We start from the raw sequence: 27,255 nt of genomic DNA on the forward strand, positions 1-27,255 counted from the left end.
GTTCACGAGGGCACATTCACATTCTTGTCTTCGTTTATTGCATTCGTAAGGGGTGGCTGGGTTTGGGAAAGTGTGTTATTGTACGGATGCCCGTCCGGTCCCCTCTGCTCTACCCCTGGCATGGTGCTTGGGGTGTGAAACCTGCCCCTTCCGGGCTGCCAGGGCCTACAGTGATGCCCGTGGTGATGCCCCCGTTGTGCAGGCAGCCGCCTGCAGGTGGCGAGCTGGGCTTAGCCATCTGCTCTCCCCGTTGGAAACAATGTGTGAGAGGGCCACTGCCAGGGCCTGTCATCAGAGCAGCCATTTCAGGCCGGAGACGACATACCTCTCTCTCCTCTCAGCCGTGTTAGACACACATGAGAATGTGACTGTGTTAATGTGCAATAGCACCATTGACATACGAGTAGGCAGCTGGGGTGTGTGTGTGTGTGTGTGTGTGTGTGTGTGTGTGTGTGTGTGTGTGTGTGTGTGTGTGTGTGTGTGTGTGTGTGTGTGTGTGTGTGTGTGTGTGTGTGTGTGTGTGTGTGCTGGCCAGCATGCTCTCAACATGCAACAGTGTTCCCTGTCAGTCAAAGAGAAAGTCCACGTGACGTGAGGAAAAGGGGGATATAGGTAGAGAGAAATGGTAAAAGAGAGAGGTTGACAGGAAGGAAAGAACAGAATGGTACATAGAATGTCCTTGAACTTCAGCTGCAGGGTCTCCTGCAGGTATTAAACGGTAGCATATGCACTGCTGACGCCCTTGGTAAACAAGTCACATATGGATATAAGCACAAGGCTTATGGGGCCATGCAGAGAGAGAGCGAGAGAGATGCCCCCCTCACCAACCTCAAAGCACTGAATGACACACACACACCCCAGACAATAAAGACATTAGGGCACAGGATTCCGTTTCCATGGCAGTGAGGAGGCGGACAGCAGGATGAAAAGCACATGCAGCCCAGTGTGTCAAAGGGTACAGTCTATGTTTCTGTGTGTTTGTGAGCATGTGTATGGGAGTTTCTGTATCTGTGTGTATGTGTGGGTTTTTGTATCTGTGTGTGTGTTTTGTGTATAATTGTGTACTCTATATGTGGGTGTGAATAGTATGTCTGTGGGTGTGTGAGTGTTAATTTGTATGCCTAATGCATACAATCAGTAGCGTGTAGCCTAGCTGAAGATGGCAGCTTGTTTTTGTTTTTGGAGCTAAATGGGAATGCAACAAGAAACATGTCAGACAGTCCACTCTAATGGAGGGAGGAGGCTCGATCTCTCTCTCTCTCTCTCTGTCTGTCTCTCTCAATCTCTCTCCCTCTCTGTCTCTCTCTACTTGCAGGGTGAGATCCAGGGTTCGGTTTGTCTGCAGTTCTGTTCCATCTCCAAGCCCAGCACCCTATTTACTCATCCTGACAGTCCTCTTTGAACAATTTCCCCGGGAAGGATAATGTACTACAAATTTTTAAGCACAGGCATTGTGTTGGTTACACTACGTACGTCTCAGTCTCTAACAGGCATTGTGTTGGTTACACTACGTACGTCTCAGTCGCTACCAGGCAGGCATTCCTCTGCATTATACACAGACAGGCTCCAGACAGCATGCTTAGGCAAAATATCAATCAGTCTATTCGCTACCAAAAATAAGACAATTTATTAAATCAGTCCCAACAACTACCATATCTAGTGGATGGTTGAAAACTACAATGGCCTGCTAATGAAAAGGGAATTCCATGTACTGTTATTGCCTCTTTTGAGACAATAATATCAATATTGCTGACTTACCAAACTAAATGAATGCTTATCAATTCAAACCTTTGGTGAAGAAAAGGAAGTGTACGGGAGGCTTGCTATCAGCTAACCCATTCCCCCGGGAGCTAATATGATTTACTGATGATTGCTGGGGTATCTGCATTTGTTCAGCTGCGGCTCCCCTCCCATTCTGCAGCGCCTTCCTTCGTCCCCCGGCTGAGCTGCATTTCACATTCATCATCCGTCTGTCTGTTCCAAGGGGCTGCTCAGGGAATACATCCACTGCTTGTGCTCATAGAACAGGAAGTAAAGAAAGAAAAGAGGGGAGAGAAAAAAACACCAAAGTCCTTCCCCTCCTCTCTCATTTCCTCCTCCTCCATCTCTTAATCTTTAAGAGCTTGGTTGGTTTACTACATGTAAGACGCAGCGGTTTTCCCAAACTGGTCTGCCTAACAGTAGCGCATGGCGTGTTGCTTTAGCCTACACATAGTCCTGCAGACTGTAGCCTGTCTTATTGTCTAGTGGGGAGAGGGAGCAGTACTGGTGCTGGAGCTGGTCCTGTTGCTGTAGGAGCTGCTGTTGGTGCTGCAGTAAGAGTTTATCAGGGGGCGGCAGCAATATCATGTCCTGGTGGCCGGGCCTCTTCCCCGAGCACGACACGCAAAAGATGGACCCCCCCACAAAGAGGAAGCCTGCCGACAGGAAGGCCACGTACACGGCCCCCCCGGGCTCAAACTTATTGCTCTCGTGCACGCTGTGGTCCAGGAAGTTAGTGATGACCTCTTTGGTGAACCAGGAAGCGGGCACCAGGCACAGGAAGCCAGCAGCGATGAAGCAGCCCCCGCTGGCGATGGCTGCGTGCCTCTTGGAACGCCTGCCGCCCCCCCAGCGGGTACATTTGAGCCCCAGGGAGGCCAGGCACAGGCCCATGGCAGCCATCACACAGGACAGCACCATGGTGGTGCGGGCAGTCTGCAGGTAGGCGGGCAGCGACAGCACTGAGTACTTCAAGGTGCAGCTGAACATGCCGGTACTGTACCAGGTGCAGTCCATCCACAGCCCTTGCATCTGGGAGATGGCCGTGATGATGTTGGAACCCACATCGGCGCTCACCTTCCAATTGGGCAGCAGCGTAGCCACCATGGCCCCCATGATGCCCAGCAGCGCCAGGACAAAGGCGAAGATCTGCATGCCTGTGGATGCCATTCTCCTCCTGCTGCCGTGCCCCCCCCTCCTCCAGGCACCATCCACCCAGCCAGGCACCTCAGCTCCTCACCCCAGACAGCTGTAGAGGATTCTGGTGCTAGAGCTGGCAGCAGCCGATCCTCAGCCCCTCAGCTCAGTGCCGGCTCCAATGGACTGTAGAGGAAAGGAGACAAGAATGAGAAATTGAATTGAGCAGGTCTCTCCGTCTCAGTCTTTCTCTCTCCCCTCACTCACCCCACACACGCACAGACTTTTCTTACAAGAACAAAGGAGCGTGAAGCCGGACCAATTGGAGAGAGAAACCGCTCTGGCTGATTATTGGAGGAGACAGGTTTTAGTGTGTGTGCATTTTCTGTTGTGCCTGCCTCTTCCTTATGCCAGCGCCTCAACTGTTACTGGAGAGGAGAATGAGTTTCTGATTTTTGCAACGCTCAATATGTGGACTTAAAGCTGCAGTGTCCTCTTCACCTCACTACAATAAGGTTACCCCACCACAGTGACTTCAATATTAACACAAGGTAAATTCTTCCATTTTGAAATAATTTTAAACTGATAAAATAATATAGATTTTCTTCTTTTTTTAATGGTAAAACTTTGAAATTAGACCGTTTTTTTCTCCTTTTAAGACGTTCACAAAATTGCCAGCATTGCTTTTTCATTTCAAATGTATTGATTATTCTTGCCTGCAGTAAGTGTACAAGGGCAAACATCAGTACATTTGAATTGTTTACAATGTACAGCAAGAGAGAGCAATGTTATTAAGGTCCTTACCTCGGCTGGTGCAGAGCTCCTTTTGACGCGTCAGGTTGTTCGCAGTGATTTCTGTAAATACACAAAAACACGGGGTGAGGAGGGGGCGAGGAGGATTTAAGCCTTAGGGATCCATTCATTTCATCAATTTCCTTAGCAACAGTATATTAAAGGATATCCTAGCCAGTCGTGGACCACACATGCTTGCTTTGCGCTTCTGAAGAGGGGTTGCTTTGCTTTACTTTCAATTACGTAGTATACTCTCTCTACGTCACTTGGCTCGTGAGCTGAGCTAATACAGAATAGTGTGGACCATAAGTTCACTACGGCAAAACGTGCACCAGCTTTACACTGACACACTCACACTTGTATTTGTGTGTGTAAACATTCATCTAGCTACTATATTTATTTGTCTATTTGCGTTACATTATAATTAATTGAGTTGGTGTTGGCAGTGCACTTGTCACTCAATGCTTCATATCTGCAGCAGATGATAGACAAACAGACGTGTTGTTATGGACCAGCTAAGCGCACCACAGTAAAACCGCAATCAATCATGAGCCAGAGCTGCTTCATTCCAATATTGACCCATATTATTAGCTCGCTACTAGACGTGGCATCTAGCTACCGGATTGTTTGCAATAACTAGCTAGATAGCTATTGATCTGAAACATTGTGCGCACTGTTGCCTTACGTTAGCGTTACATTAATGATCTGTTAACGTTAGCCTAGATAGCTAGTTAAACCGTTCACAAATTTTTTACATTTAGGCTAATAATGTGACAGATACCCCTGTTTTCATAATGACACTGATCATGCTTCGCTGGTCTTACCTCTATACTCCGAAATGTTTAAGCAAAATAAATTACAACTTTGGCTAACTTTACTTACCACCAGAGAAACCCAAAAATAACGGAATAGTCTAAACGGGGTCCTTGGGACGTCCCAACTCCGACGTCACACAATTGAAGTTGACATTTAAAACGGGTAAGGATTAAGGTTAGGGTTAATGGTAGGGAAGGGTTATGGTTAAGGTTAGGTCTAGGGTAAGGGTAGGGTTTAGGGCAGGGACGTCCTAAGGATTCCGGACAGCACAACCACCAAATAACGGCCCACGAGCTGCCGCGTTTCTTTCAACCATGGGAATCATAATAAATAACCCATTGAACCCCGGAAAATATTGTTTAATCAACATGATATTTACCAGCCTACCAAACACCTAGCTAGCCTACAACCTCATGTCAGATATTCTAGCCTAAATGAAGACATTTAAATGTTGGTCCTGAACTACGGATTGCATTACACATTGGGCACAAAACAATAGGCCTAGAATAATAACCATAAGAAAATCCATAGTGGCTGTTCTGGCAGTGTCTCTTTTATGTGTGTGGTAGCGAGTCCATCAGCGGGTCAGAGCAACGCGTTTTGTTTACACCCCACCCCACTATGCCAAAACTGATACTCCCTAGAGCAGTTAGCATCAGCAACCACTCAACGGGAGACTAAACTCACAGCTGCTACCCCCTCTCATCCCTCTTCCACTCCCCTGCAGAGGACGTCTAGTCTAGAATGACAAAGAGAGCGAAAAACAGACCGGGCTAAAATACATGATAGCCATGATAACGCAGATGTGTGTTTCCATCATTTGGCTGCATGGGTAAGATCATCATGAACAGCCATCCTGAGGAAAATGATCTCCCCTCTCTCTCCCCACCAGTAATGACCAAAAGGGAGTTCGGTGATTGATTGTTTTGGTGATTGATCTGTTTGCTTAATTTGGTCCAATGGTCTACCTCCATTTCGTCCCGCAAGATAGTGCTCAGAGACCATTTCTGCAGATAAGACATCACCAACACAATAACAGCATGCACACAGCCACACACACACACACACACACACACACACAGACACAATACCACAGTATTACCTGACTTGGCGCTGCTTCTGACCTTAAGACTTCATACTCCAGGCCCTTGTGGGTTGCTGCGGCAGGATGAGAAATATCCACATTAATTCTACACAGTAGTGTGTTTGAGTGTGTTTTACCGATGCTGATTCTGATGTTGTTCTATGGGGAATCAAATAAATAAATAACAGGGAGGGGAGAGAGTGGGGTGAGGAACCGCAGTTAACATGTACCCAGGGAGTGATGTGTGATGCTGTGATGTGTGAAGACATGGCAGGCTATTATAAGCATGGTTCCTAATTTTCTCACCTCATAGCTCAGTCCTCCACAGTATAGCTCCAAGGCATGACTGGACGTTGAGATTGTCCTTTCCTGAAATGAGGGATTTTATTGTTCAATTTGCATATTCTTTATTTCGTGGTGTAATTGCTTTTGTGCTCATCATTTTGTAGAAGCCTTGTTATTCAGTTATGGTCAGAAGTGTCATCTGATAAGTGCCATGTAGTTATCAACACAATCTTGTTCCATGTTTGGGCATGCCCATTTTTAACATGCAGAACATTTGTAAACCATCACGGGGAAAAAATACATAATGTGAAATTACCCAGGGTTGGTATAATGTTTTCTATATTAGTTGAAGGTCAAGTTTTATTTGTCACATGCACAAGTACAGTGAAATGCTTAACTTGCAAGGCCTACATTTACTCCCAAATGTACCAAGTGATCAGACATTTTGAGTGTTTTTACATTTCGTGTAAAAACAGCGAAGACTCAGTTTTGTTTGTTTAGTAGGCACATTTTTCCCACAGTCCTCATCTCTCTTCTCGTGACCTAGTGGAATTCTCCACTGTGATGTTGGAGAATGTTCCTTGGGAAAACATCTCGGGGGACCTGAGAATGAGATGGAGATGTTCTTGGTTTGCCTGTGCTGTGTGCCCAGGGCTGATCTGCGGCGTGGGAAGCCCTGGCAGGCAGTACAGGCAGGGCCCCCTCCAGCAAGATCTGCCTATAGCTTTAGATTTAGTGGTGCTGACTGCCTAGTGCCTACTCCTCCTGAGTGCCTGTCCTGTCCTCCCCAGCTGCTGATGTAAGGTTGTCTTCTGAAGGTATTGTTATGATTAATGCATCTCTTTCCCCTTGGAGGAATCTTAGCTTTTTTATTTTCTTTTCATTTCTGTATTCCCCAGCTGAGTATTCCATTGTTCCTTCCTCCCCCCTCAGAACCTGCAGCAGTTACATAAGGGGAATTGCGGGTTGCTCAGGTGGTATCGGCTAGCCACCCTGAGGGCCTGCCATCTCATCTTGGTTACGCTCAGAGGGAGATGACAAATTACTGCTTAAACACCATTGGGTGAAGAGAAGGCTCGGGGAAAAGGAGTAGAAGGTGGAAATGGGCAAGGGGATGAGGGGAGTTGGAGAGCTACAGGGTAAAGCCAGTGTAATTAGAGTTCCTGCAAAACTCTGAGAAGGTCATAGACATTAAATGTATAAGTGTTAATATGTATACGTGCATGACTCCATATTATTGAGATTAATTGGGTCAGGGTCGTTGAGGGGGACAAAGGCAGAGCTGTGATATTTCAGATGTACAGTGGGGAGAACAAGTATTTGATACACTGCCGATTTTGCAGGTTTTCCTACTTACAAAGCATGTAGAGGTCTGTAATTTTTATCATAGGTACACTTCAATTGTGAGAGACGGAATCTAAAACAAAAATCCAGAAAATCACATTGTATGATTTTTAAGTAATTAATTTGCATTTTATTGCATGACATAAGTATTTGATCACCTACCAACCAGTAAGAATTCCGGCTCTCACAGACCTGTTAGTTTTTCTTTAAGAAGCCCTCCTGTTCTCCACTCATTACCTGTATTAACTGCACCTGTTTGAACTCGTTGCCTGTATAAAAGACACCTGTCCACACACTCAATCAAACAGACTCCAACAACTCCACAATGGCCAAGACCAGAGAGCTGTGTAAGGACATCAGGGATAACATTGTAGACCTGCACAAGGCTGGGATGGGCTACAGGACAATAGGCAAGCAGCTTGGTGAGAAGGCAACAACTGTTGGCGCAATTATTAGAAAATGGAAGAAGTTCAAGATGACGGTCAATCACCCTCGGTCTGGGGCTCCATGCAAGATCTCACCTCGTGGGGCATCAATGATCATGAGGAAGGTGAGGGATCAGCCCAGAACTACACAGCAGGACCTGGTCAATGACCTGAAGAGAGCTGGGACCACAGTCTCAAAGAAAACCATTAGTAACACACTACGCCGTCATGGATTAAAATCCTGCAGCGCACGCAAGGTCCCCCTGCTCAAGCCAGCGCATGTCCAGGCCCGTCTGAAGTTTGCCAATGACCATCTGGATGATCCAGAGGAGGAATGGGAGAAGGTCATGTGGTCTGATGAGACAAAAATAGAGCTTTTTGGTCTAAACTCCACTCGCCGTGTTTGGAGGAAGAAGAAGGATGAGTACAACCCCAAGAACACCATCCCAACCGTGACGCATGGAGGTGGAAACATCATTCTTTGGGGATGCTTTTCTGCAAAGGGGATAGGACGACTGCACCGTATTGAGGGGAGGATGGATGGGGCCATGTATCGCGAGATCTTTACCAACAACCTCCTTCCCTCAGTAAGAGCATTGAAGATGGGTCGTGGCTGGTTCTTCCAGCATGACAACGACCCGAAACACACAGCCAGGGCAACTAAGGAGTGGCTCCGTAAGAAGCATCTCAAGGTCCTGGAGTGGCCTAGCCAGTCTCCAGACCTGAACCCAATAGAAAATCTTTGGAGGGAGCTGAAAGTCCGTATTGCCCAGCGACAGCCCCGAAACCTGAAGGATCTGGAGAAGGTCTGTATGGAGGAGTGGGCCAAAATCTCTGTTGCAGTGTGTGCAAACCTGGGCAAGACCTACAGGAAACGTATGATCTCTGTAATTGCAAACAAAGGTTTCTGTACCAAATATTAAGTTCTGCTTTTCTGATGTATCAAATACTTATGTCATGCAATAAAATGCAAATTAATTACTTAAAAATCATACAATGTGATTTTCTGGATTTTTGTTTTAGATTCCGTCTCTCACAGTTGAAGTGTACCTATGATAATAATTACAGATCTCTACATGCTTTGTAAGTAGGAAAACCTGCAAAATCGGCAGTGGATCAAATACTTGTTCTCCCCACTGTATATCGTGATACCTTGCCAGATATGGATGGAAAGACTACTGTGTGTAAAAGAAAGGTTGAGTTAGTAAGATTATTTAGCATACAGGATTAGTGTGCAAGAGGGAAAGTTGGTTGGTTCAAATTCTCTGTAAATGTTTGAAGTTGAAAAAAGGCAGGAGGACTAAATTAGCCATGGAGAGAGCTGGATACATTTTATGTAGATCCTTATATAACGAGCCAATTTGGAGTAGCAAAATTAATCTAGATATCATTAGGGGTTATGATTTTCTTTCTGCGCTGTTTAAAAGCATGTTCGTTACAACATGAAGTCCTATTTACATTCCAATCATCAGACTTTCATCCAACCAGGCCTCATCATACACCCTCCCACCAGCTGAAAGGAAGGAGGATGATGGAAGAGAGTGAGAGTGAGAACCAGGGAGAGATATTAAGGTTGTCACAGGGTCAATAAGTCAGTCTCGGATTCCTAGTTCACCATCTCCCACCACATGCAAACTATTTGAGCAGGAGCATTTTCAAAGCGCTGGCGTGCAGGGTGGAGGCGGCGGCGTATGATTTAAGATTGAAGTTTCTTGCGTGTTAAGGTTATCAGAGGAGGATTAATGGCAGGAGGGGGATATATTACAGCAGAGCACCTAGTGAGGCCATGTAGCGGGCCGTTCATAAATCACAAGGCAAAGTGAGTCGGACAAGCCTACGGCTGAAATGCTGCTGCCTGTATAGTCTGAATATCGACAGCCCCCTGCTCCTCTCTTAAATCATGAAGTGTGGAAAATAAATGGCCTAATTACTCCAGGAGAGTGAAATTAAAGCCATTATTTTCTATTACTTCTCGAGACCAGATGGTGGTCTGATGCTGCATCACTCAGTGTGTGTGTGTGTATTCTGCTAAAGGCATACTGCAGTACCAGGGTATGAGACCACCCCTCATCCCATCATCCTAGCATTTTTAGGTGACCGGTGGAAGAATTGATTTTCCTAATGTCAGCCTCGTTCCGCCCAATTGATGCAGATGAGTCAATTTCTCATGAAAGCTCCTGTCACAAATATTATTTTCAGCCCCAGTATATCACAAAGCAATGCAGCGCTTCTCCTCCCTGCCCTGAAAGTCTACTGTAACTGGTGTCCAAAACCCTCTCGTCTTCTTCCAACTCTGGGTTTCTTAAACTATGGGTCGGGACCAAAAGTGTGCATGTGAGAGGTGTGTCGCGAGTTATGAGAATACATCTATAATCACACACAATTTCTTCTTAATTTGGGTCACGGGAGGACAGTACATTTTACATTTGGGTCTTGAGCTGAAAACGTTGAAGAACCCCTGCTCTAATTTACAGTGCATTCGGAAAGTATTCAGACCCCTTGAATTTTTTCACATTTTGTTACATTACAGCCTTATTCTAAAATTGATTAAATTGTTTTTCCCCCCTCATCAATCTACACACAATACCCCATAATAACAAAGCAAAAACAGGTTTTTAGAAATGTTTGCAAATGTATAAAAAGACAACAACTGAAAGATCACATTTACATAAGTATTCAGACCTTTTACTCAGTACTTAGTTGAATCACCTTTGGCAGCGATTACAGCCTTGAGTCTTCTTTGGTATGACGCTACAAGCTTGGCACACCTGTATTTGGGGAGTTTCTCCCATTGTTCTCTGCAGATCCTCTCAAGCTCTGTCAGGTTGGATGGGGAGCGTCGCTGCACAGCTATTTTCAGGTCTCTCCAGAGATGTTCGATCGGGTTCAAGTCCGGGCTCTGGCTGTGCCACTCAAGGACATTGAGACTTGTCCCGAAGCCACTCCTGCGTTGTCTTGGTTGTGTGCTTAGGGTCATGGTCCTGTTGGAAGGTGAACCTTCTCCCCAGTCTGAGGTCCTGAGCACTCTGGAGCAGGTTTTCATCAAGGATCTCTCTGTACTTTTCCCCGCTCATCTTTCCCTCGATCCTGACTAGTCTCCCAGTCCCTGCCGCTGAAAAATATCCTCACAGCATGATGTGGCCACCACTATGCTTCACCGTAGGGATGGTGCCAGGTTTCCAGATGTGATGCTTGGCATTCAGGCCAAGGAGTTCAATCTTGGTTTCATCAGACCAGAGAATCTTGTTTCTCATGGTCTGAGAGTCCTTTAGGTGCCTTTTGGCAAACTCCACGTGAGCTGTCATGTGCCTTTTACTGAGGAGTGGCTTCTATAGGCCACTCTACCATAAAGGCCTGATTGGTGGAGTGCTGCAGAGATGGTTGTCCTTCTGGAAGGTTCTCCCATCTCCACAGAGGAACTCTGGAGCTCTGTCAGAGTGACCATCGGGTTCTTGGTCACCTGCCTGGCCAAGGCCCTTCTCCCCCGATTGCTCAGTTTGGCCGGGCGGCCAGTTCTAGGAAGAGTCTTGGTGGTTCCAAACTTCTTACATTTAAGAATGATGGAGGCCACTGTGTTCTTGGGGACCTTCAATGCTGCAGAACTTTTTGGGTACCCTTCCCCAGATCTGTGCCTCGACACAATCCTGTCTCGGAGCTCTACGGACAATTCCTTCGACTTCATGGCTTGGTTTTTGCTCTGACATGCACTGTCAACTGTGGGACCTTATATAGACAGGTGTGCCTTTCCAAATCATGTCAAATCAATTGGATTTACCACAGGTGGACTCCAATCAAGTTGTAGAAACATCTCAAGGATGATCAATGGAAACTGGATGCACCTGGGCTCAGTTTCGAGTCTCATAGCAAAGGGTCTGAATACTTGTGTAAATAAGGTATCTGTTTTTTATTTTAATATATTTGCTAAAAAAATCAAAAAACCTGTTTTCGCTTTGTCATTATGGGGTATTGCGTATAGTTTGAGGAAAATGTTTTATTTAATCTATTTTAGAATTAGGCTGTAACAAAATGTGGAAAAAGTCAAGGGGTCTGAATACTTTCCGAATGCACTGTATAGTGAAGGGAGCAGCCCATGAGTTAGCTGTACTCTATAGTCTACAATATAGCTGGCTTCTCTGACAACTAGGCTCCAGTCTAGCGGTGGTGTCCCATGCCACTGCGGCAGGCAGACAGTAAGGCAGGCAGCAACATACAGAGCTAAAGATCAGATGAGATAGTAGATATCGGTCCTGGTTTACAAGCCCATCCAGACACTGCAGCATGCCAAGGCACGGGAGGGACAGAATCTAAACGGCTCATTAGAAAGCCTCCATCACGTCCTTGGACCACTTTAGTTTTCCTCCCCCAATTATCCTGCCCATCCCCTTCACCAGCCCAGAATAACAAAGGAAGATAGAGTAAGGTGAGTCACAACCAACACAGATGCTGCTGGAGGTAGTACCTTGGGGTAGGTTGTCTCAACAGGAAAGCTGTGCTGTAAAAGAGCTGTGCTGGCACTCACATACCTGTGTTTGTTGTTTGTTTTCTATCCATCCACTCTGTATCATCTGCCTCGCATTGTATCCTCTGTATTCTCTTTCACATACCTGTGTAAATGTCTGTGTGTCCGTCTGTCCAGACTGTATCCTTCTGGCAGTGTTGTGGTGTCCTCGGCTGTCTCAGGCTGCACCTCCTCTCCCCTCCCTGTGAACAGAGAAGTGAGCCGCGCTGGTCCCCAGAGCCAGTCAGTCAGTCAGTCAGTCAGTCAGTGGTTCCCTTGAGCGGCGCTCACACCAAAGAAATAAGGATATTACCAGGTGAATGCAGGTAGCCAGGTAGGCTACAGCGCTCCGCTCTGTTGCCCAGTGTCTCGCTGGCGCTGCCGTGTCATTGGTCCATAGCTCCACTCCACTCCTCAGACTGGCTGTGCTGTAAGTCTGGTTCCTGATCTGCATTAGACCCCCCTGGAAGCCTAATGTAAGAGAGAGGGAGGAAGCTTTGCTTTCCTACTGCACATTCACAGATCCACCAAAATAAAAGTTGTTCTTTTGTGTGTTGTGGGTCTTTGAGCTCAATCCCTTTATTACCCTCAGACAGGCAGAGAGCGAGTGAGGAAGAGAGGGGCAGAGAGAGAGAGGGAGTTTGGGAGGAGGAGAGATCTGAGTAGGACTAGGCTCTGCGGAGTCTGGCACAATTACTTCCAACAGTTTGTCATGTCAGCTTAGCTATGACAGGAGGATTGGGAGGCAGAGAGGCGGCTAGAGAGGGGAACCACAGCCAGGATTCACACTAGCCCAGCGCTCCCCCTTGGAAGATCTGTGTGCTGGGCCAACCCTGCCTTCTGTGTTCCCCTGTCTGGTTCCTCCATCCCTCTGGTTCTGAGGCTGAAGCTACAGTACAGCAAGCCGCTGGACTCCCCACAGAAACAATGGAGAGGAAGGCTAGGGAAGAAGAAGTGCGTTTGAATGTGTCACCTCGTGTCTCGACGCAGGCTGAGTGGCAGCATTAACAGGAAGAGGGCTGGCTTTTTCTGCTCTTTTGCACAGTTGTTACTGTGGCAACAGGAACTGACTTGCCATCCATCGCATGCTGCGTCACCTGTTTCCCTCTCTCTCCACCCTGTCTCTCTTCTCCCTCTCCTCCACTGTCTTTTTGCTACAAGGAGCGGATCCTCTTCAGTGTTGCCTACAGATATATTTGAACCCCTGCTGCTTGTGTGTGTAGGTGGACGTGGGGGTGGTACACTTCACACCTCTGACTCAGCCCCAGATCCAGCAGCCCTTTAAGCTGGTGGAGAAAGTAGTCAGGAACGTCTTCCAATTCCGGAGGAAGCACTGCCGCAAAGGACTTGAGTAAGCAATATTTCTACCCCTCCTTCTACTTCACACGGTCCAAGTTCTCTCTCTCACTCACTCACTCACTCACTCACTCACTCACTCACTCACGCTCTCTTTGTTACATTCCACATTAAGTGAACTCTGTTAATCCTTGACCAGCTCTATACAAAGCTCCTCATGGCTCTCTCTCACTCCTTCTGTCCCCTGCCGCCACCATGCCTGTGAGGAGTAGGCCCAGAGAACAAAATAAGAGAGCAGCAGTTATGAGTCATTGGGGTGTCATAGGAAGACAAAGCATGATAAATTATGTAACTACAGGGGGCGGAGAGGCAGCTTTAACAGCTTGTGTATGAGCTCTCTGGAGCTGAAGCGCTAAGCAAGCATCTGTACTGGGTGTGTGGGTGTTTTGGCTGTGCTATGATGCTCTTGAAGTTGGGTTCTGTATGCTAACTCTGTGAAAACCCATGACGTTGGTGAGGGCATCTGGGGCTAAGACTAGTCTATAGTCTTCAATTGTTTCTTCTTCTCATCTCCTTTCCGTGACCAATGATCTGAGAGGACATGACAGGAGAACTGAATAGAAAGCATTTGTATTAGTTATTTCCATCTACAGTACGGTCCGATGGATTCTTCGCTGACGTTTTTTTAATCTTCTTTTTAACACCCTAACAGCTTTGTCTGCATATTTAATCACAATTACATTATTTATTTATGCTCTTTGTGGCAGCATTTTGTTTGATTTATATTAACTCCTGATATTTTTTATTTAGAAAATGATTGCTGAAAGCTTAAGGAAAAAACTCAGCAGATTCCATCTGGCCCTGTACTGTACCTATGAGTGGCCATGATGGACAGGAAGCCACCTGAGACTATATCTGTGTTCTTTTCCCAGAATGCTGTTCCCGGAGGCGCAACGGCTGGAGCTGGCGGAGGTGATGATGCGTGAGGCGGACGTGGACCCCACCCTGCGCCCCACGGAGCTCTCCATCCTTGACATCAGAGCCCTGGCGGACGCCTACAGCCACCTCTGCTCTGAGAACCAGGGTCTCCTCACCTACGACTTCAGAGAGGAACTCCGACTCAAACACCTTAACCGGCGACCGGGCAGCAGCACTAATGGTACTCAGCAGCCCGTCTGACAGAGAGAGACACTTAAAGGGCGGAGTGGAAGGAACGCCTAATGGTCTCTGTTAGTGACGAGAGAGACAACGGACTGCTCTTAGCTCTGACATTTCCACATGGCACACGCATGCATTTTTAAACACCATTTCACTGGTGTCCCAGAGGCACTGGGTGAGACAATGAATCCTAGATGGAATAGAATAGAGAGGGACTGTGGTGGAAACAACAGGGGGGAGAACTGAACACTGGCTTTGGCTGGAGAGGGAGAGACTATGGGCCTCGGTCCAAACTGGAACAGCTAGTGTAGCTAACACACATACTTAACTAGAGCTCAGGCACTCCAGTCCAGTTGTAAAGGAAGAATAGAGTGTGTGAAGTGACCAGAAGGAGATTTTATTGTGAGATGTAATAATAATTTGGTGGGTGCTTATATTTGTCATATTTCACACATGTACAAGGAATTTCTTTATTTTTTATTTTTATATTTTTTATATCCCAACTCCCTGATTCACCCTTGGAAAGTGGGGTCACAGACAGGGTCAGCCTTTATCAACGGTGACCCTAGAGCGATTAGGGTTACATGCCTTGCTCAAGGGCACAGCGACAGATTTTTTACCTTGTCGGATCGGGAACTCAAACTAGCGACCTTTCGGTTACCAACGCTCTAACCGCTAGGCTAACTACCGCCTCAAGCTCTCATGCACTATGCCCTGGTTCTTACCTCCGATCCAGCTTTCCCCATAACACCTCATCCTCTGGGAGATGGAGTCCGGAAACATTTTCAGGACAATTTAGAGAATGAGAACATGTTGACGGTTCACTTACTGGGGAGATGGGGGGGGGGGGAGTGCTGTTGGAAAGTTGTCAGCTCTTGATGAGGCTATTGAAATCCTAAAATCATCAAAAGTGAGAGGACTCTAATGTGAGTGCCTTGTTATAAATAAAATGCTGGCCATCTGTTTTGAAGATTGTGGGTGAGTGATGATAGTACAATACTATTGTTTCATTCATTTGTTTGATTAGATGTGCTGTACTATCCTCAGATGTGTAAAAATAAAAATCCTGGCAATGTTTTTTTTTGGCATGTTTCTTCCTCCTACTCTGCTTCTGTCACTTAATTACCTACAGTGCTATGAAAAAGTATTTGGCCCCTTTCTAATTTTCTCTACTTTTGCATATTTTTTATACTGAATGTTATCAGATCTTCAACCAAAACCTAATATTAGATAAAGGGAACATAAGTGAACAAATAACACAACAATTACATATTTATTTCATAAAGTTATGCAACACCCAATTCCCCTGTGTGAAAAAGTAATTGCCCCCTTACACTCAATAACTGGTTGTGCCACCTTTAGCTGCAATGACTCCAACCAAATGCTTCCTGTAGTTGTTGATCAGTCTCTCACGTCGCTGTGGAGGAATTGTGGCCCACTCTTCCATGCAGAATTCCTTTAACTCAATGACGTGTGGGTTTTGAAGCATAAACTGCTCGTTTCAAGTCCTGCCACAACATCTCAATTGGGATTAGGTCTGGACATTCCAAAACTTCCAATTTGTTGCTTTTTAGCAATTTTCATGTAGACTTGATTGTGTGTTTTGGATCATTGTCTTGCTGCATGACCCAGCTGCGCTTCAGCTTCAGCTCACAGACGGATGGTCTGACATTCTCCTGTAGAATTATCTGATACAGAGCAGAATTCATGGTTCCTTCTATTAAGGCAAGTCGTCCAGGTCCTGAGGCAGCAAAGCATCCCCAAACCATCACACCACCACCACCATGCTTGACCTTTGGTATGATGTTCTTACTGTGGAATGCAGTGTTTGGTTTTCGCCAGGCATAATGGGACTCATCTCGTCCAAAAAGTTGACTCAAGTTTGCCAAAAAGCACCTGGATGATCATCAAGACTCTTGGAAGAACGTTCTATGGACAGATGATTCAAAAGTATAACTTTTTGGACAGATGGTTCCAGTAATGCCTGGCAAAAACCAAACTCTGCATTCCACAGTAAGAACATCATACCAAAGGTCAAGCATGGTGGTGGTGTGATGGTTTGGGGATGCTTTGCTGCATCAGGACCTGGACGACTTGCCTTAATAGAAGGAACCATGAATTCTGCTCTGTATCAGAGAATTCTACAGGAGAATTTCAGACCATCCGTCTGTGAGCTGAAGCGCAGCTGGGTCATGCAGCAAGACAATTATCCAAAACACACAATCAAGTCTACATGAAAATTGCTAAAAAGCAACAAATTGGAAGTTTTGGAATGGCCTAGTCAAAGTCCAGACCTAATCCCAATTGAGATGTTGTGGCAGGACTTGAAACGAGCAGTTCATGCTTGAAAACCCACACGTCACTGAGTTAAAGCAGTTCTGCATGGAAGAGTGGGCTAAAATTCCTCCACTGCGACGTGAGAGACTGATCAACAACTACAGGAAGCATTTGGTTGGAGTCATTGCAGCTAAAGGTGGCAATTACTTTTTCACACAGGGGAATTGGGTGTTGCATAACTTTGTTTATGAAATAAATATGTAATTGTTGTGTTATTTGTTCACTTATGTTCCCTTTATCTAATATTAGGTTTTGGTTGAATATCTGATAACATTCAGTATCACAAATATGCAAAAGTAGAGAAAATTAGAAAGGGGGCAAATACTTTTTCATAGCACTGTATATCATTGGTCCAACGTAGAGAACAAGGATTCTCCATTTTTCTGACAGCTCATCAACAAGGAATGCCAAGCTTAGCCTTAGGATGGAGCTGGAAATAAAAACTTTCATCTTACCTGTGCTTTACCTGTCAATGAGATAAGCTCATAGGAAGAATATAGATTCTCAAAGCCAGACTGAGGCAGCTTTGAAATACAACTGGATAAAACAAGCGCTCTCACAAGACCGCATCTCACAGATAAAAACGTTTATTTATAAAACAGTTCCATAAGAAAAGGGGCTTTTCACATTCATATTCATTGGTACGCTAGCATTAAAGGCATGTTTACAGTGGAGTTGAGGGCAATCAGAGGGAGGGTATGTGGTGGTGAGTTGTCAGATAATAGGATCTCTCACCAGTATCTTCAAGATGCAACAGCTAAATAATAAGTACCTTTACAAAAATATGCCCAAACCACTTTTGTACTAGATACTGTATTTATTGCAAGTTACAGCCTTATCTACCTGTACAATGTCAAGTATGTGTAAGAATATACAATATTTAAATTAAGTTACAGTACAGCTATTCTGGAAAAATATGTAAACAAGAACATAAAGAAAAGTATTGGGTATGGGAGCTGCAAACAGGGCAAGTTGACAACACATGGTTTAAATTAAATCATGCCGTTTTATTTTGACAACACCTGTACATTGGAAGCTACACTTTGGGAGGATGACAACCATACTCGTATTCAATACACTGAAAATAAAACTAATTGGGTGGAAAAATACTTTTTCTTCTTCTCCAGATTCTTCAATTCAAGCCTTAACCCAATACTTATTTAGCAAATCAATAAAAAATTACAACTATCAATAAATAAACATTGCTTAAAAACAACAAAAATCCCATAATGTACAAATAAAGGATGTTTAAAATATAGGCAAACAGTGTACTTTAGTGCACAAAATACAACAAGGCAGAGTCGCAATAAAATCAATGTCCAATCATCCTGTCCTATCCTGTCGTGTCGTTGATTCAGATTAAGGGCTCTGTTCAATCTGTATTGATAAAGCGTTACAGATTGAGCGGTAGAAATGTAAAGGTAATTTCCGATTGAGCCGACATATGCAGCATTTACCGTGAATGCAGTCTCCGCTAACGCAGGAACATTGCATTTAAAGTTCAATCACGTTGTAACGCTGAACTTCCGGTGATACGGATTGAAATAGAGCCCTAACTTCTTACAGGAAGTTTTGAGTTAAAGTGAAGCTTTTAGGGTGAATCTCATTAGTCTCAAGTGGCATCCTCTCCTCAATCTGACTGATGTGAATTAAGTGGACAGGTGAGAGCAAAGTCTATCCATCAAATTATCCTATATCAAGGAGACGAGGGGAGGAAGCCAATTGAGATGGCCCCTTAGAGAAGGGGAGCTGGGCAGAGTGAGGCATATACAGTAGAGCGCTGGGTGGAGGCGGAGCTACGTTGTGCATCAGTGCTCAGCAGATTCATTGCAGTCATTATCAGGGACAGAGTCACCTCATCTCTCTCTAGGGGGAAAACCATGTCGCTGAGTCAAAGGCAACTCATCTGTCCTTTTACACCTGTGCATAGCTAAGCAGGTGGGATCTGCCTTGGTCGTTCCACGAAATGAGTCCCTTTTTGCGTTCCTTTGATATTTTCAGTAGAAATTGTGCACCAATATTTAATTTTAAAATCCTGTTCTATTAAATGAAGTGCCCTTTAGTGCCCAACATGGAACATTCAATAAATCGACATGTCCCTCTGTGTATCATATGTGACTTCTAATAAGATGTTAACCTACTTACCCCAACATTTCTCCCAGGTTTTCACCATCAACATAAAGCCCTAGTTATTTTGTTGCTTTGACAATGTCATTTCTGAAGATTATTATTCATTTCATGTGATTAGTTATTCATTTTAAGGTAATTAAAATATATATTTAGTGTGCATTAAATTGTCCCTCCCGGTTGCACACAGCATGCTTCCATTCCCCCTGTCACAAGGGGATTTATCTCTGATTTAAGATTAAATCATCAACCCTGTTATGGTCAACCCTGTTACTTTATTTGGCACTTAATAGGCATTTACTATAGTCATTTTTGAGATGGAAAAACATGTTTTTTTATTCATTTGAACATGTGCTCTTCATGACAATGTAAAAATTAGGTGAAATAAAACACTACCCAAAAGGACTAATTTCATGGAACGACCAGCCTACTGCACGCTCTCACAGGAACACAGTTTAACTTCAGAGCTGAGGCACAACAGAACCCTGTGAGACCCTGGGACTAGGACAGAACAGAACCAGGGTTTCCCATGCCCTGAGGCAGGGAGCGGGGGCAGGGCAGAGGTTTGGTCCTTCTTCCTCTCCTTGTGTCCATCCCTGACCCTACGAGGAGTTGGGGGCACTGCCAGTGTATGTGGTATCTGTGGTGTCTGAAGAGTCCGTAGGGTCGTAGAAACAGTCCTCGTTGACCACGGAGGTGAGGCTCTGCACACTGAACTCTCTCTCCAATAGAGTGTTGAGGTCCATCGCTGCCACGTCCGTCTGGCTGTCCATGGAACGGCTGTGTTCCCTCAGGCTCAGTAGCGCCCCCTGGCTATACCGCTGGCTGCTGCTGTCTTTCCTCTTCACGGGGCAGTGGTGGCCCTGAACCAGTTTGGGCGGGCTCTCCGGGGTGTCCACCTCCGCACCCTCTGGCTGCACGCGGGGGGCCGGCGCCCGGGAGGACGCTGCCTCCTCCGACAGCCTCAGACTGAGAAACTGGGCCTCGATGGCGCTCGTCGGGGAGCTCCCTTGCCCCTCCTGCCGCCCCCCAGACTCACTGAACTCATCATCGTCCTCATCACTCAGAATGTCTGACTCCTTCACGGAGCTAGAGACAGAGGAGCGCTGGCTATGCCGGAAGCCCCGGGACCAGGCCTGTCGGGTGGGCAGTGTCTTGGGCTGTGTGGGACCGTTGGCTGGGGGAGCTCCAGAGGAGCTGTGGGTGCCGCTGCTCAGGCTGCCCTCGTCAGAGTCAGGCTGGCCAGGTTTCAGTGTGCTGGTTGGGGTGGGGAGATCCAGCTTGGGCTGCTTACACAGCCAGGTGGCTCTGGACGAACCTGGTGGGGGATGGAAGAGAGAGTGAGAGAATTGCTAACTGAGCAATATACTCACTCATATTTGGGCACAGACACTAGTGTATGTAAGTCAATGAGGGCTTATAATCTTTAAGTCAAGGTCATGTTATTTAAAGTTATACAATGGGTGGGTCTAATCCTGAATGCTGATTGGTTAAAACCGCATTCCAGCCGGTGTCTGTTCCACAAGTTACCACCGACTAAATCTATGATGTTAAAATGCCTATTTACTCTGTTCCATCTGACTGCGCAATCCACTGTCTCATCAGCCCAGCCAGGTAATTTATCAACTTAATCTCCACTATAAACAGCATCTAGACATTGTCACATTTCTTTTGGACTAACATTTAGTTTTCAACAGCAGAGATTTGTATAAACCTTGCTGTCTGGCTCTCCGACATTTGCAACATTGTTTCAATATTCAAATTCAATCTCCAGCTGAACGACTGGGTAGCGTCTCTGGCAACCGAACCGATAGAACAAACGACCATTTTGCTTGGGTAGCAACCCTAGATTTGTGTCGGGACTATATCTTGTGGAAGGATGAAATAGTATGAATAAATTCATCAAAGTAACGTTTTTAATGAAAATGTGTCAATCATTATTTGAATATGTTGGTAACCCGTTGTATAAAAGTGATAATGCCCTCGAAGCAGGTGTTAGGAGGATATATTGGCACAGTTTGCCGGCCCTCGACGGACACCCGTGCCAATATATCCTCCAAACACCGGCTTCGAGGGCATTATCACTTAAATAGAAATCAAAGCAGTGTTATTTTAAGTGATTTTTTGGAACAGGGTAGGGATGGGACTCACCTATCCTGGCAGAGGAGGGCAGGGTGCTGCGTAGAGGCGTGAGGCGCTCCTTACACCGCCTCTCGGCCGGGAGCATGTTCCGCCTGACGTTTTCCCGGAGGATGGAGCGGATGACCTTGATGATGTTGACTTTGCACTCTGGGACACTGGGAGGGAGACAGCGGGAATCTTTATATACCATACTCTGATAGAAAAGGGCTAATTCACTCAGTGAGTTTACAGTAGGGGGGCACCCCGCCACTCCTCTGGGACCACTGTCCTGCTGGGGATCATTTTCCCCTGACACTCAATGGACCACTGATTGGCTAGAGAGTCCATGCACCTCCCTAACCTTGTAGAAGGCAGTCAAGGACAAGAGCTATAGATCCATAGTCTCCAGTCAAAACTGCTGCTCTCTCTTACCTGCTACACAGCTGGAAGACAGTCTCTGGCCTTCCCTCCAGTTCAGACTTGGTATGTATCAGCTCCCAGATGCAGGTAGTCTCAGTTCCTAGGGGGAAGAGATTGGAGAAGCTCCTTTTAATCAACACATCTACATTCAAAAGACTCAAAATCCAAGAGAATGTGATCTCTTATATAGTTAATGAGAGCCAGGAGGGTATGTGCATGTTTGTGTGTCTGTCTAAAGGAGTGTGTGTGTGTGTGTGTGTGTGTCTTGCTCTCTTACCTGTAGCGTTGCCTAGTCGGACCTGCAGTGCAGAGAGCGGGATGAGCCAGCGGAATTTGAAGGGGTCTAGGTCTCCATGGGAGTGCGCCGAGCGAGGGGCGGTCTGCACACACACGAGAGAGAGAGAGGTTAGGCACTGTTGACATCAAAGGCATGTGAAAGTACATTTCTTATCAGTACGGGACCTGCAAGCTCTCGCACAATTTTAAAAAATATAGCCTAGGGGTGTAATCATAGAATTACATATAGAATCCCTATTCATTTCATATATGATGTCTGTGGGCCTAGTAAAGATTGGTCATATCACTTTTAACATGTAATACCTTTTAACATAGGCGGTGAGTGGGTTTCATGTCCGGGGAAGCACATTTTCCCCATAAAAATGCATTTTTATAATAAAGCATTTCATGCATCCTCGCATTTGCAGACGTATGTAAGATAGCCTACTATTACTAATGTGATGATTAGATAGTCATAATTTAGGCTAATAATATACAGTGTACAAAACATTAGGAACACCTTCCTAATATTGAGTTGCACCCCCTTTTGCCCTCAGAACAGCCTCAATTCGTCAGGGCATGGACTCTACAAGATGTCGAAAGCGTTCCACATGGATTAGGGTTGAACATTTTCCCAGTATTTTACAAGTGTTCCATCCCGAGAATAAATCACTTTTCTCCCGGGTAACCCAGTATTTCCAGCCAAAACCGGAAGTGTCATTCAAAAGCATATAAATAGTCCTATGCTAGCTATATGCTCTCTTGGGTAAATAAATGAAACAAGCTCCAGTAGGCTAATCATTTTGAGTATTACTGTATTGTATTATACTGTATTGGGCTCCCGAGTGGCGCAGCGGTCTAAGGCACTGCATCTCAGTGCTTGAGGCGTCACTACAGACCCCCTGGTTCGATTCCAGGCTGTATCACAACCGGCCGTGATTGGGAGTCCCATAGGGCGGCGCACAATTGGCCCAGCGTCGTCCGGGTTTGGCCGGTGTAGGCCGTCATTGTAAATAAGAATTTGTTCTTAACTGACTTGCCTAGTTAAATAAAGGTTAAATAAAAAATAAATATATATATGGACTGGAATTATGCACATCGTTGAAACCATGCTGCCTACAAAGTTACAAGTATAGGCTAGCGAACTTGAAATATAATAGGTCCTATTTGTATAATTAGTAGACTGATGCATATATACCTTTCATAATATTTCCCCTAAAGCTATTAGCCTACCTCCTCTTTCTCTCTCTATTGTTGCTTCATTCCTTCCTCGCTTTCAACAGTTAAATTAAATGCGTTTCGTTGTCATCCTTGAATAATATAGGACTAGAATTAGATGCAGAAAGAAGGCTTTCACTTCTCTTCACGAAGATTGAATGGTTATGGGTCAGAATAAATAACTGCTATAGCCTACCACCATCGCATGTTCGCTCTTCTTTCAAACTACCCGTGAGTTCTATTGGCTGCTGTATTTAACATTCAGCAAACAAGAGCTTGAGTCCCTCTTCAAATAGTCTATTGGTATAAAAAATTATGTCCAGCAAGCTTTTCTAGTCTAGCTTTTCCTGCATGGGACTCCAAGAGTTAAGACGTTTTTTTAAGGATAGAGGCCACAGGAGCACAGGTGCTTGCTTATTGCGCAAGAGACTTGCGCAAGTTAGAAGCTTATTTTGCATAACCCATAATTAATTAGCTAAATATAAGGCTAATACTGCATTGAATTTATTGCCTGAAAGAGGTAGGCTAGGACATCTATATAGGTCTATTTCTCAATCTAGAACAGGATTATCTATTTTGGATGCAATTTGAATGGAGTTGATGGTGAGAGAAAGACTGATTTAAAGCAACGATATTCGAGATTTAGGCTGTTTTAAAACTCTGCTGCTGCAATCAAAAAATCTTTACAATAAAAAAATAAGGTGACCCCGAAAGCCAGATGGAGATGGGTAAATTAGACACTCGTTCGGTCTTTATATTACTGTAGCATAGACTTTGCTGCAGCAAATGCAGGCCTATCTGCAACAAGAAAAAAAGTTACCATGATGAGATGATAGGTCTACATCCATTGTGAACTGCGCTCCATACTGAGATGGGCTGACTGTCCCCACCCTGAGCGTTGATGATTGATCATGCAGAGGCAGTAGAGAAGCCAGATTTAGACATTGCATAAAATGTAACATTCCATTTCATGCCGTGCTGTTCATATAAATAATTTATTTTAATTTACCGGTTTCTCTCAGTTATTTATTCCGGGAAAAGGGAGTGGTTTTGCGCCATAAATTCTGGTAAATCTCAGTAACCGGGTTCCCGCCATTCAACCCTAAGAGGGATGCTTGCCCATGTTGACTCCAATGCTTCCCACAGTTGTGTCAAGTTGGCTGGTAGTATCTCTACTCTGAATAGCTCGTTCCATCTCATCCCACAGATGCTCAATTGGATTAAGATCTGGTGACTGGGCAGGCCACTGCAGTAAGCTGAATTCACTGTCATGTTCCTAGCCTTCTGGCATGGGGCATTATCCTGCTGAAAAAATCAATTTGCAGATGGATACACTGCTGCCATGAAGGGATGCACCTGATTGGCAATGATGTTCAGATATCTTGTGGCATTCAAACGTTGCTCCACTTTTATCAAGGGGCCCAATTTGTGCCATGAAAACACACCCCACACCACCACACCACCACCACCAGCCTGCAATGCTGACACGCGGTATGATGGATGCATGTACTCATGTGGTTTTCTCCATACCCTAGACCTCCCATCAGCGTGAGACAGCAGGAACCGGTATTAATCAGAACAGGCAATATTTTTCCAATTCTCCAGTGTTTTCATTCCTTAGCCCACTGCAACCGCAGTTTCTTGTTTTTTGCTGAAAGAAGTGGAACTCTGTAAGGTCGTCGGCTACCATACCCCATTTGTGTCAAGGTACAACGAGTTGTGCATTCTTTTATGGGTCTTTGGGCACCAGTGTTGTACTGGACTGTCAGTTGACTAACTGTAGCCTGTCTGTTGCACAATTTGTGCCAGCCTCCTTTGTCCTCTTTCATCAATAACCCGTTTTCGACTACTGGCCTGCTGTTGGCTGGATGTCCTTTGGGTGGTGGACCATTCTTGATACACATGGGAAACTGTTGAGGGTGAAAAACCCAGCAGCGTTGCAGTTCTTGACACACAAACCAGTGCACCTGGCACCTACTACCATACCCCGTTCAAAGGCACTTTAATCTTTTGTCTTGCCCATTCACCATCTGAATGGCACACATAGACAATCCATGTCTCAATTGTCTCAAGGCTTAAAAATCCTTCTTTAACCTGTCTCCTCCCCTTCATCTACACTGATTGAAGTGGATTTAACAGGTGACATCAATAAGGGATCATAGCTTTCATCTGGATTCCCCTGGTCAGTCTGTCATGTTCCTAATGTTTTGTACACTCAATGTTCGCAGAAAATACTGTTCAATGCAGCGCCTAGTGGTGAGTAGAGTAGGCCTAGGCTATATCAGATACATTTCTGCTCCTTTCTTCGCACAGGAAAATATTGGCCTTTTTATAAACAAATGTCATGCAATTCTACTACACTTTATATGACTGGAGACAATAGCAGAATCTTTTTTAATATGACAAACATTACAGGGTAGCCTACTCTGCTGACACTGACAAACAGATCAATAAAAACAACATTGTCTGATCCATATAATCGGCCTACGAAAAGGGGAGACACAAATACAATATGACGTCCATCTAACCTGGAGGAGGAGATGATTGTCCAAAAACAAATAAAAAAGTGGCACTGACCCAATGATAAAGTTAATATGCACACTCACCGGGGATATGGCCGGTGTTTTCCGCTGGTGCCAATAAGATAGGCTACTGTTTGCTCAATTAAGTTGAGAATTTTGATAACTAAAAGACAGACTGGAGTCTTTCATTGTCTTCTCTTTACAGCAATAGCCATATGCTTTCCAAACTGTTGTATTATTAAATATTGCAATATGCCTGGCTGAGTCTCTCTGCTTTTCACTGACAGTCACAACTCAACAATAATTAATTTGGTATTTGCAGCGCATGCTGCCCAATTTGCAGGCCCTTCCAACTGTAGGCTATGCGATTTAAAACAATCCATGGCCAAATCATGCTTTCTGATGTAGTAGCCTATTTTGAGTGATTTTATTTATTTCTGTATAGACAGGAGTAGGCTATATAATTTTGGAAATGGAAATTTACTTTAGGGAAAGCGTAGCTTCCCCTAGCCTTATGGACACACCACCTATGACTTTTAATGTGGCATAAACACAACCAGTCATGATGTTTTCATCTGACTGTCCACTCACAAAATATTTCCAGCATCCAACCCCGAGACTGTGCACCTGCAATTTGATGAATGGAAAGGGACATCTGCTACAAAACACCTACATGTATTGTAATGACATTCTGCGATTGTCATTAGGCCTACACTTGTAGCCTGAATTGCGTCCACTGTTTTCCGCACCCGCCTCGGTCACTCATCTCCAACTTGGCGAAAGTTAAGTATTCTGGTCAAACCACAATGCAATTTGGAGCGTATACCACCCGGTTTCAAGTCAATTCGCTCATTTTTCATGCGGCTGACATGCGGTAATGTTACATAATGGTGTAATAGCCTATAGTTTTCTTAGCATTTTGTGTTAATCACGTTTTACCGGTACGGCGTACTTCCACAATTTCTTTTGCCGGGATGCCATACCATACCGGCTTACTTTCACCCTTGTATGAAAGTAAATGAAAGTGATAGAGAGAGAGGTCTCACCTTCTTCTTGAGCTTGTTGCTCTCCCTATAGACAAGTATCACTGCCTTCTTGAACACTGATGAGAGAAAGGACATGAACACTGATTATGAACACTGATTATGAACACAACTTTGGGAATGTACACAGGGAATCCATCCGCTCAGAAGCATTTTACATCTGAGTTTACAGCACATTGGCACTATATCCATAAAAGTCCCAAATTATACTGGTGTAACACTAAACAGTACCTTTAATATTTAGGTGGATATACAAGACATTTATCTAATAGTTAGTCATTAAATGTGTGTTGTGTTTACATGTGTTTGTCTAAAGCCAGTGGACTCAGCATTTCAAATGGAATTCGATAGGATTCCAGGCAGACAGACTGCCAACCGCCTCTGGCTCTGGCAGGGGCCAGGCAATCTCTTTCCCATAATGCCGCAGTAGCGGTACAGTGTCTCTCCAACTCACCAAACACGGTCAGCTCGGGATCCTTTCTCATGCGACCCAGCGAGAGATGGGGGTTGAGCCAGACGACAGAGGAATGCATGAGGAATTCTCCCATGGAAAGCTCTGTGACCTGGGAGAGAGAAGGAACCCCATGGGCCACAG

General features: G+C 45.1%; 3 protein-coding genes across 5 annotated transcripts in view; 1 reads left to right on the top strand and 2 right to left on the bottom strand.

Annotated features, from left to right (window-relative positions):
• LOC311102917 (dimethyladenosine transferase 1, mitochondrial-like) overlaps nt 1-15,673 on the top strand; it is a 44,460-nt gene extending 28,787 nt beyond the window's left edge. For all 3 annotated transcript variants that reach the window (XM_084144403.1, XM_084144404.1, XM_084144402.1), the window contains 2 exons: nt 13,366-13,493; nt 14,371-15,673. In XM_084144403.1, coding sequence (XP_084000529.1) covers nt 13,366-13,493; nt 14,371-14,617 — 375 coding nt within the window. In that variant the 3' untranslated portion in view covers nt 14,618-15,673. The remainder of the gene's footprint in view (nt 1-13,365; nt 13,494-14,370) is intronic.
• On the bottom strand, nt 2,206-2,931 carry LOC311102704 (claudin-20-like; the record flags this gene model as incomplete). The annotated part of the gene is made up of 1 exon (XM_084144076.1): nt 2,206-2,931. The coding sequence occupies one exon, from the start codon at nt 2,929-2,931 to the stop codon at nt 2,206-2,208; it is 726 nt and encodes a 241-aa protein (XP_084000202.1).
• Nucleotides 15,674-17,504: 1,831 nt separating the features above from the next.
• The window catches only part of LOC311102915 (rho guanine nucleotide exchange factor TIAM2-like), a 61,810-nt gene continuing 52,059 nt past the window's right edge, over nt 17,505-27,255 (bottom strand). Inside the window, exons 21-26 of the mRNA XM_084144400.1 lie at nt 27,115-27,223; nt 26,664-26,719; nt 21,879-21,981; nt 21,614-21,701; nt 21,212-21,357; nt 17,505-20,378 (exon numbers count right to left, since the gene is read on the bottom strand). Coding sequence (XP_084000526.1) covers nt 19,663-20,378; nt 21,212-21,357; nt 21,614-21,701; nt 21,879-21,981; nt 26,664-26,719; nt 27,115-27,223 — 1,218 coding nt within the window. The 3' untranslated portion in view covers nt 17,505-19,662. The remainder of the gene's footprint in view (nt 20,379-21,211; nt 21,358-21,613; nt 21,702-21,878; nt 21,982-26,663; nt 26,720-27,114; nt 27,224-27,255) is intronic.

Source organism: Coregonus lavaretus (genome assembly GCF_964263955.1).
Source record: "Coregonus lavaretus genome assembly, chromosome: 27".
Lineage (NCBI taxonomy): Eukaryota > Metazoa > Chordata > Actinopteri > Salmoniformes > Salmonidae > Coregonus > Coregonus lavaretus.